At 37.8% G+C, this 17,991-nt stretch overlaps 1 protein-coding gene across 2 annotated transcripts in view; it reads left to right on the plus strand.

The window, feature by feature from the left end:
• DHX40 (DEAH-box helicase 40) overlaps window positions 1-17,991 on the plus strand; it is a 45,586-nt gene that overhangs the window by 24,879 nt on the left and 2,716 nt on the right. For both annotated transcript variants that reach the window (XM_059378408.1, XM_059378407.1), the window contains 5 exons: window positions 11,812-11,926; window positions 12,753-12,861; window positions 13,978-14,072; window positions 16,750-16,819; window positions 17,111-17,339. In XM_059378408.1, coding sequence (XP_059234391.1) covers window positions 11,812-11,926; window positions 12,753-12,861; window positions 13,978-14,072; window positions 16,750-16,819; window positions 17,111-17,339 — 618 coding nt within the window. The remainder of the gene's footprint in view (window positions 1-11,811; window positions 11,927-12,752; window positions 12,862-13,977; window positions 14,073-16,749; window positions 16,820-17,110; window positions 17,340-17,991) is intronic.

Here is a 17,991-nt window from a genome sequence, read left to right on the forward strand (position 1 = left end):
GTGCTACCATAATGGCCATATCCCTTTATAAGCTGTGAGTGTGTGTCCAGATTGGTTTGTTTATTGCCAAGATTGTAATGGAGAATACATTTTTCTGTAAAAGTACTCTGTGGTTTAATCAGTGAGCTGCCTATCCTAAATAATTGTAGTCTTCTTTTCCCCTTCCCCCTAGATTGTAGTCTTAAGTGTCAGAATTTTGGTTCTAGTAATACCCCAAATTACAATTGTTCTTTTCTAGTAAAGAGTAATATGCAGGGGCGCTTAGGTGGCTCAGTCTGTTAAGTGTCAGTCTTTGGGTCAGGTCCTGATCCAGCCCCACCTCTGGCTCCTCAGCGGGGAGTTTGCTTCTTCCTCTGACCCTCCCCTCTCCTGCTCTCTCTCTTTCAAATAAAATCTTAACAAAAAAAAAAAAGAGTCCATACAGTAAATAAGGTTGGCTGGGTGGTAGTTAGGGGATGGGTGAAATAGGTGAAGGGAATTAAGAAAAACAGACTTCAATTATAAAATAAATAAGTCGTGGAGATGAAAGCATAGTATAGAGAATGCAGTCAGTAGTGTTGTACTAATGTTTTATAGTAACTGCACTTACTATGGTGAGTGTTGAGTAATGTATAGAATTGTTAAATCACTATGTTGTACAACTGAACCTAATGTAGCATTGTATGTCAGCCATCCTTTAATGATAATCTTTAAGTGAATAAGTCTAGCTGGGTTTCTAAACTAAAAATACTCTAAAAACTAGTAAAGAGTATTGAGGTGAGAGTCAAGAGATCAGGGTTCTAACCTGACTCCACTGCAACCTAATTATCTGACTATTGACCTAGTTTTTCTGGACTTCATTTTTCATGTGTAAAATCAGGGAGTTAGATTAGATTAAGGTGATCCAATCTTACAGTCTTACAAGGGTAGAAAAAGGAACTGGTTTTCCTCCTTGGAACTTTTAAGTAGATGAAACCACTCTGGTGTTAGCTCTTTTTTTTTTTTTAATTACCTTTTTTATTGGAATACAATTTCAAAGTTACAGAAATGTTGAAAGTACAGTAAAGAATTTCCTTTATACCTTTTACCTAGTTTCATCAGTTTTTAACTTTTTTCTGTATTTGCTTTACTATTCTTTTTCTCTTTCTCTGTCTCTCTCTCTATATATATGTATGCATTTTATGTATTTTTAAGAGTCACTTAGGAACGTTACACTCCCTTACCACAAAATATTGATAACATATATTTACTAAGAATAAGGGCAGTCTCTTACTTAACCATAGTATATTTATCAAAATTAGGAAATTTAGTATTGACACAATACTATTATCTAGTCCAGAGTCCATATTCAAATTGTCCTTTGTCCCTAGAATATACAGAAGTAGCTTTAGAATTCCTAAGATACACCACTGACAGCTTACAGTTTTTATTTATTTATGTTTAATTATTTTTTAAAGATTTCATTTATTTATTTGAGGGAGAGAGAGAGAGACACACACACACACACACACAGAGCGACTGAGAGCACCAGTGAAGGTGGGGGGAGGCAGAGGGAGAGGGAGAAAGAGACTCCCTGCTGAGTAGGAAGCCTGACTCTGCGTTCAATCCCAGGACCCTGAGATCATGACCTGAGCCAAAGGCAGAGGCTTTAACCCACTAAACCACCAAGGCATCCCTCAAATAAATAAAACTTAAAGAAAGCAATTGCCAACCGTTTCCCCCAAATGGCTATACCATTTTAAAATTCCATCAGCAATGTTTGCACCACATGTCTTCCTCAACATTTGGTGTTGCCTGTCATGTTATTTTACACATTCTATTATGTATTGGTGATCCCTCCTTACGGTTTCATTTGCATTTTCCTGCTGACTAATATTTTTGTGCATTCATGTGATTATTGGCCATTTATCTGTCTTCTTTGTGAATTGTCTGTTAAAATCTTTTATTCAGGTTTTAAATTTATTAAAAAATTATGGAATCTCAGAGATTTCAGTTTTTTCTGAATACAGGTTATTTGGTAGATAATGAGTTGCATGTAGTTGTTCCCACTCTGGGCTTTTCTGTTTACTTTCTGAACAGTGGCTTTTGATGACGAGGGCTTTTGAATTTTGGTAAGTTTAATATATCAGTTACTATTGTTGTGTTACTTTCTGAATGCTAAAAGATCTTTGCCTGCCCCAGAATCATGAAAATATACTTCCCTCTCATATTTCTATTGATATTTTCCTACAAGCTTTACATTATTGAGCTTTTAATATAATACAGTGATCCATCTGAATTTAAGCTTTGTATATGGTATGAGGTAGAGGTCTAGGTTACTTTTTTTCTCTGTGATCATCCACTTATTCCAGCACATTTATGGAAAAGATTTTTCCCTCCACTGAATTGCATTGATACCTTTTTAGAAAATCTAGGGACTATATATGTGTGACTGTTTTTTCTGGACTTTATTTCATTGATCTGTTTTTCCTTATGTCAGTGCCACTTAGTGTTGATTACACAGCTTTATGGTAAATTTTGAAATTAGATATTGTAAGTCTTTCAACATTGTGTTCCTTTTTTGATACTCTTGTGGTTATTCCATATTCCGTGCATTTTTATATAAATTTTAGAATCAGCATATCAGTTTTTTCAGGAAAAAGCCTGCTAGAATTTTGATAAGGATTGTGTTAAAGCCTTTATTCTTATTGCTGTTGCTTAACATGTCCTTGCTGTAGGGCTGATAATATACATCTTTAATCACAGTTTACTCAATGAATATTTTATTGCATCGTGTAGAATACAGGAAAGCTTACAACAATTTAGTTCCATTCACTCCATCATGTGTGCTACTGTTGTCATATAAATTACATTTACATATGTTATGAGCTTCAAATATAGTATTCAAATATAGTATTATAGTATTTCCTTTAAACCTTCTTATGTCTTTGAAAGAAGTTGAGAAGAAATGAAAAATTAAGTCCATTCCAGTACTGGAAGTAGAAGGTCAGGTATTGGTTTAAGCAATTTTTTTTCTTTTGAAGAGTTTATTTATTTATTTATTTTTAGGGAGGGATAGTGCATGATGTGCCTGCCTACGTGAGCAGAGGGGAGGGGCAGAGGGACAGGTAGGGAGAGAGAATCTCAAGCAATCTGTGCTCTGAGCATGAAGGCTGAAGCCATTGTGGGGCTTAATCCCTCCTCCCTGAGATCATGACCTGAGCTGAAACCCAGAGTTGGTTGCTCAACCAGCCAAGCCACCCAGGCACCCCTGGTTTTAAAATTTTTGTTTAGAATCTTCTCTCTGTGGATGGATAGTTGACTCAACTTTATAGCTTTTTAGGTTGTTCAGGTCTTAGGGTTTTTTTTTTGTTTGTTTTATTTATTTGTTTGTTTGTTTGTTTATTTATTTATGAGAGAGAGAGAGAGAAAGAGAACATGAGAGGGGAGAGGTCAGAGGTAGAAGCAGACTTCCTGCCAAGCAGAGAGCCGGATGTAGGACTTGATCATGGGACTCCAGGATCATGGCCTGAGCCAAAGGCAGTTGCTCAACCAACTGAGCCACACAGGTGCCCTTGTTTGTTTAAGATTTTATCAGAGACAGTACGAGCAGTGGGGAGGAGGAGAGAGAGAGGGAAAAGCAGACTCCCTGGTGAGCAGGGAGCCTGATACAGGGCTCTACCCAGGGCCAAAGGCAGACACTTAATCAACTGAGCCACCCAGGTGCCCTGGTCTTAGGTTTTAATTATGTGGTGGTGGTGTTTTTTAAGATTTTATTTATTTATTTGTCAGAGGGAGCACAAGGAGGGAGAGAGGAAGGTAGAGAGAGAAGCAGGCTTCCTGCTGAGCAAGGAGTCCTACTCAGACTTGATCCCAGGACTTTGGGATTATGACCTGAGCCAAAGGCAACCCTTAACTGACTGAGCCACTCAGGCATTCCTGTTCTTTGTGTTTCTTTTAATCAAGTTCTAGAGTTGCTTTTGATATCTTGAAGGCCTTTTTTGGGTCCTAACTTTAGGAAATATTATTTGAAAGTTACCTATATTTGAAGGCACTCAAGGAAAAGGGAGACTTCCCTTTGTTAGCTTAATACTTGGCTTTAGAGATCTGTGGACTCTTTAGAATATTCAAATAATATAGCCAATAAGATTATGTATTTTTTCTGTGCTTTGATTTGGTGAGTTGGTTTATTTTTTTCTTAAGATTTTATTTATTTGAGAGTGAGAGGTAGAAGCAAATTCTCGGCTGAGCAGAGAGCAGGGCTCTTTCCCAGGACCCAGAAATCATGAACTGAGCTGAAAGCAGATGTTTAACCTATCCTGAGCCACCCAAGATTAAGTCTTGCCTTTGTGAAGCACTTGATGTGAATCATGTTAATGGATATGAAACATGAATTACCCCCAAAGCACCAAGGTAGCTCAGAGATTCAGTGTTTCTAGATTCCACAGAATAAAAATGCAACTGTGACATAGCAATGGCCTTTTCTATTGTTATGAAAGAGATAGGATTGAGGTTTTTTTTTTTTCCTTTAGATACTGACCTAGGCTTCTTTTTTTAAAAATAGGTAGTACCTAGGTCCCTGGGTGGCTCCATTGGTTAAGCATCTGCATTTGGCTCAGGTTATGATCCCAGGGTCCTGGGATTAAGCCCCACATTGGGCTCCCTTCTGGGTGGGGAGGCTATTTCTCCCTCTCCCTCTGCCCCTCTCCCTGCTCATGTGCTTTCCCGCTCACTCTCAAATAAATAAAATCTTTAGGGGCGCCTGGGTGGCTCAGTGGGTTAAAGCCTCTGCCTTGGGCTCAGGTCATGATCCCAGGGACCTGAGATTGAGCCCCGCTTCAGGCTCTCTGCTCTGAGGGGAGCCTGCTTCCTCCTCTCTCTGCCTGCCTCTCTGCTTACTTATGATCTCTCTCTGTCAAATAAATAAATAAAATCTTTTAAAAATAAATAAATAAATAAATAAAATCTTTTAAAAAAATAGGTAATACATGAGGTGTTATTGTCAAATATATTGCATTTCTATGTTAATAGGCCCAACAACACAATTTTATAGATAGTGTTTCATGCAATTTCTTTTTAAATCACAGAAGGGGACATAATAGAAGAGATAATTATACTTTCTTATTTACCAACATATTTACTTTTACCAGTATTCTTTTTCAGTGTCATTCAGATTGCTTTCTGGTGTCACTTCCTTTCAGCCTGAATAACTTCCTTTATTATTTCCTGTAAGTCAGGTATGCCAGCAATGAATTCTTTTAGGTTTTGTTATCTGGGAATGTCTTTATTTTTCCTTCATTTTGAAAGATCATTTTGTTGGATATAGGATTCTTAGATAACAGCTTAGCACTAAATAAATATATTATCCCAGTCGTTTAGCATCCGTCATGTCTAATGAGAAGTCATTTGTTAATTTTATTGGCATTCTCTTGTACATAATAAGTCGTTTTCCTTTTGCTGCTTTTCAGTATTCTGGCTATTGTGAATCTGTGGGTCTTTTTGCTTTTATCTTTTTGGAGTTCATTAAGCTTCCTCTAATCAAAACTTAGATTAATGTTTTTCATCAAATTTTGGAATTTTTCTTCAACAATAATTTCCTTAAAATTTCCTCTTCTTTCCTTCTGGCAGTCCCATTACACAAGGTTCATGTGCTTACTGGTGTCCCACATTTCTCTGACACTCACTGCTCATTTTTGATCATTCTTTCCCCCCCCCCTCTGTTCTTTGGATTGCATAATCTCTTTTGATCTATATTTTGCTGATTCTTTCTTCTTCCAGCCCAAATCTACTACTGAGCCCCACTTAGTGTAAGTTTTCGTATTTTTTATTGCACATTTCAGTTCCAGCAGTCAGCTACTGGTTGATTGCAGGTCGTACTTAATACCTTCAAGCTAGTGATGTTTTCACCCTTTACTGTTCAATCTGTGTTGTGTGGTTTAGAGACTGTTTTCATAGTTTAGAGTTTATGAGTTTGTCCTGTATTCAGCCATAGACCAGAGGCTCAGGTGTTCTCTTTCCTTTTGTACCTCCTCAGAAGGTACAACCTTGGAGGTCTATATAGTCTCTTAGAACATCGGGACAACTATGGGTTTAGTTGGTTTCTCTGATCTTTCTGTTAAGTTTTTGGTCGGCTTTACTTTCTTGCTGGCCTGCCTCTGTTGGTAACAGATTAAGTTGTTAGTCTCCACTGATTGCTAGCTGATGGCCCTGTTGTTTTTGACAGTGCTCTAGGGGCATAAATTACTCTGTAGTTTGATCCAGATAAAGTTGGGCACCTTGGCAGGGGCAGAGTATTGCTGGTTTCTAGTGCCTCTGTGCTTTCCTGGGGAAAAACCTCTGTGCTATGGAGCAGGAGCTGGGAGTTGATTGGGAGTGGGCTCTTCAATGGCTGCCCCACCCAGATCCTCCTGTCAGAGCAGAAGCTTAAAGTGGGAGGAGGTGGGAACTGGTGCTTGGGTCACCACCACTGCCCAGTATACATTTTCCTTAGCATAAAGCTTGGTGAGACGGCATCTGTAGATATTCACCAGCTGCCAAAAACAAAAACAAAAACCTGATATAGGAAACTGGGAGTAGTGGGAGCTACAACTCAGCTGCTGAACTCACTAGAACAGCTTTTCTGCAATACAGAGCTGTAAGGGAATGGAAAGCTGTAATTCACGATCTTTAGCTGTTCCCCCATTTATTAGCTGTTTGGCCTTGATCTTCCTTACAGAGTAGGAGCTGGAGGTGAGGGAAAGGCTGCCACTTTCAGGCTGCTGAGCCCTCTGGAATTGTCCTCCACACACAAAGCTATGGGGTGTTGAGCGTAGTTCCTACTCGAATGTGATCCTTCTTCTGTTCTTACGGAAGTCCATAGATTCAGTCAATCTCCAGAGACTTTGAATGATTGTTTTTGGTAATTTTGACTGGCTTAGCAGATGTCTGTCTGGGAGAGAGGTTTCACCCAACTCCTTGCATCACCATTTCTGATATATGTACATAGTTAACAATTCAAACACTGCACAAAGAATTAAGTGAAGTATTCCTCTCCTAAGTCTTCCTCTCCTAAAGATGTCCGTAGGTCCGATTTGTAGAGGCAACAATTGCTACCATATATCTCAGTTCATAACTTCGAGAGAGATTATGGCCTATATATAAATACATAATTAATTTTTAAACTTGGATCATGAAGAACTTCAGCTGCTGTAAAATGCAGCTTCAGCTTTTGAGCATTTGACTTGCTAAGATCTTGTTACACCCAAAATGTGGATTAGCTTTCCAGATGCTTCTGTATGCATTTGTAGTCTTTATAGGTTAAACAGTCCTTTCTGGCTTGGGTTCTTTAGATCACCTAATTTAGTTTATCATATACTTACTGGTAAAACTGGGTAGTATTCTCACATCTAACATTAAGTTAAGATTATAAACATCAAGATGATCATTCTGTCAACATTTTTAGTGATCTGCCTTTTGCTGTAGTAAACTGTGTACAGGGTCCGCTAGTACAGATATTATTTTAGAAGTCAGACAATAGGGCACCTGGGTGGCTCAGTCATTAAGCATCTGCCTTCCGCTCAGGTCATGATCCTGGGTTCCTGGGATTGAGCCCTGCATCGGGCTCTCTGCTAAGTGGGGAGCCTGCTTACCCCCCTCTCTCTGCCTGCCTCTCTGCCTACTTGTGATCTCTGTCTGTCAAATAAATAAATAAAATCTTTAAAAAAATATAGAAGTCAGACAATAGAGTGAGAGCTGTTAAATATTTTTTAGGTGGTGAAAAACATTGCCTTGAAATGGAACAAATTTAAACATTGGGTTGGTTCTGAAGTCTTTAATTATGTTAATTGTGACATTTTTAGAACTAAAGGACATTTTATATGTATGTGACACTTGTGGCTTTATTCCTCTGTTTCAGCTCTGAGGATTGTTATTATTACTGAAATCCCCTGTGAAATAGTTTTGTTTTCTGTTCGATTGCTATATAGAAAAGTATTGAATTATCTTCTCAAATGGAGAAGTTCAGCTGATACAACTTGTTTTGCTGCTTCACCTTGTCACTTACAGTTCTTGCTTTAGAAGATCAACCTATTTGCAACACATAAAACTGATAATAGCATTTCATCCGGGGAAAGATAATAAATTAAAGATAGTGACAAGTCTACTGGAAAGCAATTAAAGGTGAATAGTCAGACTGTTGTTTAGAGGATAAAATTGCTGAGATTGTAGGAACTGTGTGATATGGGTTTTGATTTTCCCATACATATCCTGAATTTACTATGGGACTTCAGCCTGTTTTAATTTTAATTCATTAGGGTTTTTTGTGGGGGGGAATTCAGGGAAAAGAAACAAAAATATGTTATCTATTCTCTTGACTTTGAGAATAATGGAGGAAGAAAGACAGAGAGACAGTAGCAACGTGGAATGGACAGCCAGGGAAGCAATATGCTGTCTGCATTTTTAAAAATGTGAGCGGGTAGCCACTTTAAACAACAGGGATCCAATACTAACGAGCAGAATTGATTTTCAGAAAATATGAGCTGAGCTTAAAATTGTAATCTATGCTAAAAGTTGTTGCCATTATACTGACATTTTAATAAGAGATGGTTAGATGCTTGTAGGTGTCCTAGCCAAATCGAATGGTTGGCTAGAGGCAGAGAAAGGAAGAACTGAGCCAAGGTAGGAAGCTTCTTTGAGGCTTTATAGCCCCGGGGTCCAAGGCAGCTGGTGTTCTACATTGCTATAGCACGAAACACAATTCAGGGATCCCGGAGCTCCTGCCTGATAGGCTTGTCTCCTGGTGTTGGGGGCCAGGACAGGGTGCTGCTCAAGTCTTGTGTGATTTGACTTTTGGCATAATACCTTTTGGGCAGTGGTGATTCAGTGCTTGAAATTAAATGTCTTGGCTTAAAAATCAGTTTCCCTGGGTGGTTCAGGAGATGAGAATTGTATTCTCACCTTGGCAGGGCTGTTTGTATTACAGGCAGGGCCTGTAATTAATCATATTCTCTCTCCTTTTGTCTCTAGGTAACAACTGCTTCCTTCACTTGTTACCTAGGTAACAAAGGTGGAAGCTACTTAAAGCCTGAGATGAAAGACTTTTTATCTTCATGGGTGTTTTTTTTTATCAGATTGCTTTCCTCCTAATACCAGGAACTGCTGCTTTGCAGATTCACATCGTAGTCTATATATGCTGCTCTCTAGTATCAGGCATCATAGTGCCTATGCTAAATCGAGTTGTGATTCCTATACTGAAGGAATAGGAATTGTGGTATGATGTGATAGAATGAAGAAGCACTAGGAAATTTTGGGGAAAAAAAAAAAGTGGGACTTTCAAAGAAATTTAGCTTGGGTAAAGTACTATTTGGAGAACTTGGTTGATCAGAGAGTATATCAATCCTGAGTAGGACTGGGTCAAAGTCAATAACAGATGAATCTCAAAAACATCAGATACATGAAGTACATTTATACAAAATTTAGAAACTTTTCTGTGGGGTTAGAAGTCAGGATATGGTTACCCTTGTGGAGGGGAACAGATAGTTATTGGGTATTTTGGTAGGTTGTTTTTGTTAACATTGAGGTGTACAGTTACAACCTGGTAGTTTTCTACATACATGTTTTACTTCAATAAAAACTTTAAAAAAGGAAAGAAGAACTTATAGTAGTTCAGTTCTGCTTATATGGTAGTCCTGTCTAATTGCCCTTAATTAGGAACTGAATAAATAGGGACTGGTTAAATTGTGTTATGTTCTTTTACCCCTAGGGATACAATATAGCTATTTTGAGAATGAATAATTCTACATGTACTGACATGAAGCCGTTATTAAGTAAAGGAAGTTTCAAAACATATAACCCATTTTTATAAAAAATAAGCCATCATATACGTACACTGGTATATACATAGAAAATATCTTGAAGGCATCAGGGGAATACAAATCAAAACCACAATGAGATACCACCTCATACCAGTCAGAATGGCTAAAATTAACAAGTCAGGAAATAACAGATGTCGGCGAGGATGCAGAGAAAGGGGAACCCTCCTACACTGTTGGTGGGAATGCAAGCTGGTGCAGCCACTCTGGGAAACAGTATGGAGGTTCCTCAAAAAGTTGAAAATAGAGCTACCCTACTACCCAGCAATTGCACTACTGGGTATTTATCCCAAAGATACAAATGTAGTGATCCAAAGGGGCAACTGCACCCCTATGTTTATAGCAGCAATGTCCACAATAGCCAAACTATGGAAGAACCTAGATGTCCTTTGACAGATGAATGGATAAAGAGGATATGATACGCGTGTGCATACACACACACAGTATGGAATATTACACAGCCTCAGAAAAATGAAATCTTGCCATTTGCAACCCTGTGGATGGAACTAGAGGGAATTGTGCTAAGCAAAATAAGTCAATCAGAGAAAGACAGTTATCATATGATCTCACTGATATGTGGAATTTAAGAATAAGGAAGAGGATCATAGGGAAAGAGAGGGAAACAATGAAAGAAGATGAAACCAGAGAGGGAGATAAACCATAGGAGACTCTTAATCTCAGGAAACAGTCAGGTTGCTGGAGGGGAGGGGATGGGGGAACGGGGTGACTGGGTGATGGACATTGGGGAGAGTGCTGTGTATTGTATAAGACTGGTGAATCATAGGCTGTACCCCTGAAACAAATAATACATTATATGTTAATGATTTAAAAAATTTTAAATTTAAAAAACAAAAACAAAATATCTGAAGGACACACATTTAATAATTAACAATGGTTAGCCTTGAGAATTGGTTTGTGGGTAATGTGACCAAGTGGGGAATGTTAAACTTTTATATAATGTTTTTATTTTTTTAAAGATTTTTATTTATTTATTTGATAGACCGAGAGAGATCACAAGTAGGCAGAGAGGCAGGCAGAGAGAGAGGGGGAAGCAGGCTCCCTGCTGAGCAGAGAGCCCGATGTGGGGCTCGAGCCCAGGACCCTGAGATCATGACCTGAGCTGAAGGCAGAGGCTTAAACCACTGAGCCACCCAGGCGCCCCTATATAATGTTTTTATTGTGAAGATGGGTTATTCTTATGATCAAAACAAACTTAAAAAATAAATTCTAAATACTATTTTAAAGGCCAATGTATTGGGAGAATTATTGTTACTATTCTTATTAAATCTCCAACATGGTTAAAAGAAATAAAGGAGTTGTGGGAGTAATTAGAGCCTCCCATCCCCCCAGAAGATTTACTATAGTTCCACCTTATTCCACTATAGATGATGAGGCAGATTTCTAATGACCTTGAGTAAACAAAACGAATATAGGCATTTGATGTAAAGTACAACTAAATTGCCTCTCTGATTGTCATTTTTTTTTTTTGGGGGGTTGCTATGTTTAGAACATTTTATTAAAGTAAAAAATTTTTAGAATTAAGTGAAATAGAAAAACATAGTAAATATTTACAAAAACATTGATAACACTACTCAAGTCACACACATGTAAAAATGCAGAAATGTTTTACAAAGTTTGTAAATTGATAATTATGGAGATTTCTCAAAATGGATATAACCGCTCACTGTTGAGTATGGATGGCAATGATATAAGATCTTTGAGTGAATGTTGCCCCCCACTTTTTTGCAATCCAATGGTCCCTAGAAATTTGCTCTTTGGGAGATTTAAAGTTGGAAACTGCCTGAGGGGACAAGTCAAGAATTGAGATGGTCACAACACTAATTTTCTTCACCCTCTGTGTTGAGGTTATATGGACAGTGTTGAGATTATATGGACACAGCCAGGCTGTTTTTCCTCAGCCTCTGCTAGTATTCAAAAGGATATGAAGAATATGAGCAATTTTTCATTGCCTGAGCAAAAATTCAGCATCTGATTGTCATTTTAGTTGATCCAGAGTATCAGAAGGAAGCAGAACAAAGACATCGAGAATTGGCAGCTAAAGCTGGAGGATTTAATGACTTTGCAACTTTAGCTGTCATCTTTGAACAGTGCAAATCAAGGTACGTGGAATAGTTCTGTGTACTAGAAAGTTGTCCATTTGAATTATCGCTCCAGTATATATTTACTTTGTGACTTTAAACAATAAAATTCAGTGGAGGAACTACTGACCTCAAGGTATTTTTGTGAACATTAGTGAGATTTATCTATGCCAGATGGCTGTTACTAAGTGGGCATTTATTATTTAGTATTAGTTCTCTTCTTTCTTCTCTCCCTAAACCTTTCCTGAAAATAACCTTATCAAATTTTAGTTCTGTAGAAGTAGCTTCGATGAAAAAATGACTTGATATATTTGTTAAAAAGAAGAAATTCATTTGTAAATTATTTTTTAATACCCTCAGGGGCACCTACCTTAGTTTTTTCAAATTCCTTGAAGTGCTTTCTCTGTAATTGGACAGGTCTCATAAAAGAACTGACTGTTGTTTATTTGTTTCTAGTTTTGTAATAGAAAATGAGAGAATTAGACTGTCTTTTCTTTTTCTAAGGATTTTATTTATTTACTTGAGAGAGAGAGAGAGTGAGAGAGAAAGCATGAGAGGGGAGAGGGTCAGAGGGAGAAGCAGACTCCTTGCTGAGCAGGGAGCCCAATGTGGGAATCCATCCCAGGACTCCAGGATCATGACCGAAGGCAGTCACCCAACCAACTGAGCCATCCGGGCACCCTGTCTTTCTTTTTTTAAGTAAACTCTGTGCCCCAACATGGGGCTTAATCCCATAACCCTGAGATCAGTAGTAACATGCTTTACTGAGTGAGGCAGCCAGGTGCTCCTGTTAGACTGTCTTTCACTTATGGAAGTTATTTCAGGAAACCAAATTTTTGTTTTGCAGTGGAGCTCCAGCTTCATGGTGCCAAAAACACTGGATTCACTGGAGATGCTTATTTTCTGCATTTCGTGTTGAAGCTCAACTTCGAGAACTAATCAGGAAGCTTAAACAGGTAATTACTACAATGATACTTTTCTTGAGTAGCATTTTGGCAAGATTCTCTGAGTACGGTCTTCCAAACTATGGAAACTATTAGGTGTTCTGATCTGTGGTTTGTAGGAATAGGCCCCATTCCTAAATGTGTGTGAGTACCAAGCTCTGTTACCTCTTGTATCCTTTCGGGAGGTTTTTTTCCTGGTCTTTGGTAATTTCCTCACATTCATATGCTAACCAGTGCTCAGCTAAACACTTGTGGAGGCTCTTCTGCAAATCTTTGGAGTTCTGTCTCTGTCAAATTCTCTTCTTTCCTGAACTCTTGGCATCACAGTTCTTTCTCTTTATGTTTTGTAAATTCTTAAAATTTTTTAAAGATTTTTTTTTATTTATTTGACAGAGAGAGAGATCACAAGCAGGGGCAGCGGCAGAGGGAGAGGGAGAAGCAGACTCCCCACTGAGCAGGGTCGAGAATGTAGGGCTTGATCCCAGGATCCGGAGATCATGACCTGAGCAGAAGACAGACGCATAGCCAGCTGAGCCACCCAGGTGCCCCAGCTCTGTCTCTTTAGCTCAGGGAGTTCTCCAGGTTCCACTTGGGTTTTTCCTTCCTTGAGCCTTCATCCAGAATCTCTTTCAAAGTTGACTGTCAGCTGGGGCAGTTGGACTTACTTCCTTTATTTCTGAGAGATCACTGTCCTTTATTGCTTGATAATTCAGTGTTTTGAAAATCATTACTTCATGTATTTTGTACATTTTTGGTTGTTTCAAGGAGAAGAGTAAGTCTGATTTCTTTCTCTTCTTTAAGATTTATTATTTATTTATTTATTGGAGAAGAGCGAGAGGGAACACATGTGCAGTCGAGGGGAGGAGCAAAGGGAGAGGGACAAGCAGCCTCTGAGCTGAGTGTGGAGCCTGTCATGCAGCTCGATTCTACGACCCTTGATATCATGACCTGAGCTGAAATCATGAGTCAGATGCTTAAATGACTGAGTCTCCCAGGCGCCCCAAATCTGATCCCTCTTACTTCATATTGTCCAGAAACAGAAATCTCTAGAAATGTGTAGTTTTCAAAATAAAAGATTATTTCACATTATTCTGTGATATTACCACTGTATATATATTATTTCTATAGCAAAGTGATTTCCCAAGAGAGACCTTTGAAGGCCCGAAACATGAAGTACTACGAAGATGTCTTTGTGCAGGCTATTTCAAAAATGTAGCTCGAAGGTAAGCAATATGAGCTTGAGAAATGGATAAGAAATACTACTGTATTTGATTGACTACAATGTTGAACTATTTAATATTAAAGATTGATGATTTATTTAAGTTCTGTGATGATGATGAAAGCAATTGCAATGACTCCATAATTGTCACTTGTGGAGGGGGAGCTGCAGTGGCTCAGAGTGGGATATTGGAGCTCAAGTTCAGTAAGAGGGCATTTGTAGGACAGCTGTCTAATGTGGGATATCAGCACCTTAGTTGAGTGACAAGAGCTTTCTTGCAGAGGGGTGACTCTGTGTGGAATATGAAAGACAAACGTGTTGAGCATGGCATCTCTGAGCAAGAATAGCTTGGTGTGGAGTGTCAACAAGCAGGATGGGGGAGGCACTCATATGGGAGGTGTTTGGTGTTGAGTTTAGAGTCTGAGTGCAGTGAGGGAGGGCATCTTCTTAGGGAAAGGGAGAACAATGGTGATGATGAGAGACTCATTATATACAAAGGAATTGATCACATAATTAAATAAATTTAGGAATGGTAAAGGGAGTATTAGAAATACTGAAAGGGAAAAAATGAGAATGAGCCTTGTGGTGTTGGATTGGAATTTCAGGTCTCATTGTGAACTTATGGTTTTCAGTATAGTTAGATGTATGGATAGACAGATTTGGGAATAAAAATAGATGTTACTGCGTATATTTATAATATGTATTTGTATGTGTGTAAATATTTATATACAAATATACCCTAGCTCTGAGATGGACTAGGAGCAATAACACCATAATAGCAATGAATATACTTAGTTCCCGGATCTTGACTTTAAACAACCATCTGCTGCATAAAGGACTTAGAGCTGTTTGGAGAAATAGGGATGGGAAAGTACAAGATGAGCCCAGAACATCATATTTTGCCAGCAAACAAGAAGTGATCGATGAGGTTTTAGGCCATGTTGGAAGTACACTGGAGCTAGCTTGAATAGGCCCCAGCTGATCCAATATAGGATATTCTAAGCATCAAAATAAATAATGATAGTAATGGATTATGTAGCCCATTAAATAAAATGTGAAACCATGGGTCTATAGTCATATAAATTAATAAATGAGTAAATTAAAAGTTTAATGACAAATAGAATTAGTTGAGCACCTCTCCACAAAAGTCTTATTAATTACAAAGGGAAAGGGGAAGAGTAACTTTTCATAGAGAAGCCTGGCAGATGCTACCCAAATGAAGCCATCAAAGTGAACACCATCAGTAATGAAACAAATTGAAATCATGTTCTTCCTGATAGGATATAATGAAAAATACAGCTTCACTTCTGTGATGTTCTTGCCAAAGATGCATAACCTAAATCTAATCATCCTGAAACAAACAAACTCAAATTGAGGGCCACACTACAAAATTACTATTCAAAAAGTTGTGAAGATCATGAAGGTAGAAGACTGGGGGAGTATGCCAGATGAAGGAGACTAAGGGGACATGAAAAATAAAATTAATACCTGATTGTGAATTGAATTCTTTTGCTATAAAGGATATTATTAGGACATTTGGATAAAACTTTATTGGGGTCTGAGGATTAGATGTTAGTCATGTATCAGCGTTAATTCCCTGGTTGTATTATGTATTATGGTCATGTAGTAGAATATCCTTGATTATAGAAAATATACATTGAGATATTTGTGGATGATGGGGCATAAGGTTGGAAACTAACTCAGATGGTTCAAGTAAATTTTTTGTACTGTATAGTATATAAACAATTATAATGCAGTCTGATCTGAGTTATAATGGAAATATTTATAAAGTATTATAGGAAATCCTGTGGTGATGATTGAACTACTGCTAATATTTTGACAAGTTTTTGGAATAACATTTATATAAGGAAGTATAAAAAACGATAGGAATTTTTAAAAAAAGATTTTATTTATTTATTTGAGAGAGAGAAAGAGCATGGGGGTGGGGTGTGGGAAGAGGTAAGGGGAGAGAGAGAAGCAGGCTCCTTGATGAGCAGGGAGCCCAACATGGGGCTCAATCCCAGGACCCTGGGATCATGACATGAGCTGAAGGCAGATGCTTAACCTACTGAGCCACCCAGGCGCCCCAGAAGAGGATAGGAATTTGAAGTTAAGAACGTGAATTAGAGAAATGTTAGATGCAATGTTCTAATTATCAGATTTTAGAAGAATGAAAATTATCCCTTTAAAAAGAATTGTAGCATACTATAAAGAACACTGTATTTAAGTCAGAAGACCTATGTTTGGGTCTTGCTTCCACCATACATTAACTCTGTGATCTTTAGAAGGCTAGTTGGTTTATTTGAATCTCAGTTTTGACTTCTTAATAAAAGTGACTTGCTCACAGAACTCACAGGTTGTTTTGAGGCTTTATTATAAAATCATTTTGGAAACTTTAAAGCACAAATATAATATTACTGTTAATATTTCTATATTAACCAGAAATATTTGTACTTAACTAAAATGAATGTTTAGGTTGTATGTAATGAGAAGTTGTATCATTATTTAAGAGGAGTTGGTAGAAAAGTTATAGTGACACTTGAAAAAGTTTAAACTTATGCTTATAACATTCTGTGGTGGAACATATTATAATTGTTTATTGTTAGAGTTGGTGCTCTACTTATTTCATTGTTTTCTGTTCTTGTCTTTATCCTTTGGGGTTTTTTGTTACTGTTGTTTAGATCCGTTGGGAGAACATTTTGCACCATGGATGGGCGTGGAAGCCCAGTTCACATTCATCCTTCCTCAGCAGTAAGTGCCTTATTATTATTAAAGTGTCCTATTTTTAATAAAGGAAATAAATTTGTAAAGATGTAGGACTAAGTCATGCATTAATGTCTTCTACTTTTCACTTTGAGGTTACATTTAGCATATATCTTTATTACATAAAGCTGTAAAGGTACTGGTTGGCCCATGCCCTCTGTTTGATTGAAGAATATAGGAATTAATTCAGAAGAGTTTGAGCCGTTAGTATGTGGCTGGTCAGATGTGGAATGAGACAAGTTACTGAGTTATCATCCTTAAATGAATTCTTTTGTATAGCTTCATGAACAAGAAACCAAACTCGAATGGATCATTTTTCATGAGGTATTAGTTACCACGAAAGTCTACGCAAGAATTGTGTGTCCAATCCGTTATGAATGGGTGAGAGACTTGTTACCCAAGTTGCATGAATTTAATGCACATGATTTGAGCAGTGTGGCCCGACGTGAAGTGAGAGAAGATGCAAGAAGGAGATGGACAAATAAGGAAAACGTAAAGCATCTAAAGGGTGAGTCAGCCACTTCTTCTAGTGATATAAGTCCAAGGAGCATAAATGTCCAAATTCTCATATAATTATAGAAATACTATTAGAGAACATAGACTCTGGCTCTGTCTCTTTAGAAAGCAGAGTTGTCCTGAGTCTCAGACTTTGTTACTTTGACTTCCTTCTTTCCTTCCAGTTAATCATGTTTTCCTTAACCCCTCTGTCCAACAACATTATTAACAACAGTATCTGTTGAGCTTTTACCATGTGCTAAATGAAGCCATCAAAGTGAACACCATCAGTAATGAAACAAATTGAAATCATGTTCTTCCTGATAGGATATAATGAAAAATACAGCTTCACTTCTGTGATGTTCTTGCCAAAGATGCATAACCTAAATCTAATCATCCTGAAACAAACAAACTCAAATTGAGGGCCACACTACAAAATTACTATTCAAAAAGTTGTGAAGATCATGAAGGTAGAAGACTGGGGGAGTATGCCAGATGAAGGAGACTAAGGGGACATGAAAAATAAAATTAATACCTGATTGTGAATTGAATTCTTTTGCTATAAAGGATATTATTAGGACATTTGGATAAAACTTTATTGGGGTCTGAGGATTAGATGTTAGTCATGTATCAGCGTTAATTCCCTGGTTGTATTATGTATTATG

The sequence above is a fragment of the Mustela nigripes genome, chromosome 16 (assembly GCF_022355385.1).
Source record: "Mustela nigripes isolate SB6536 chromosome 16, MUSNIG.SB6536, whole genome shotgun sequence".
Taxonomy (NCBI): Eukaryota; Metazoa; Chordata; class Mammalia; order Carnivora; family Mustelidae; genus Mustela; species Mustela nigripes.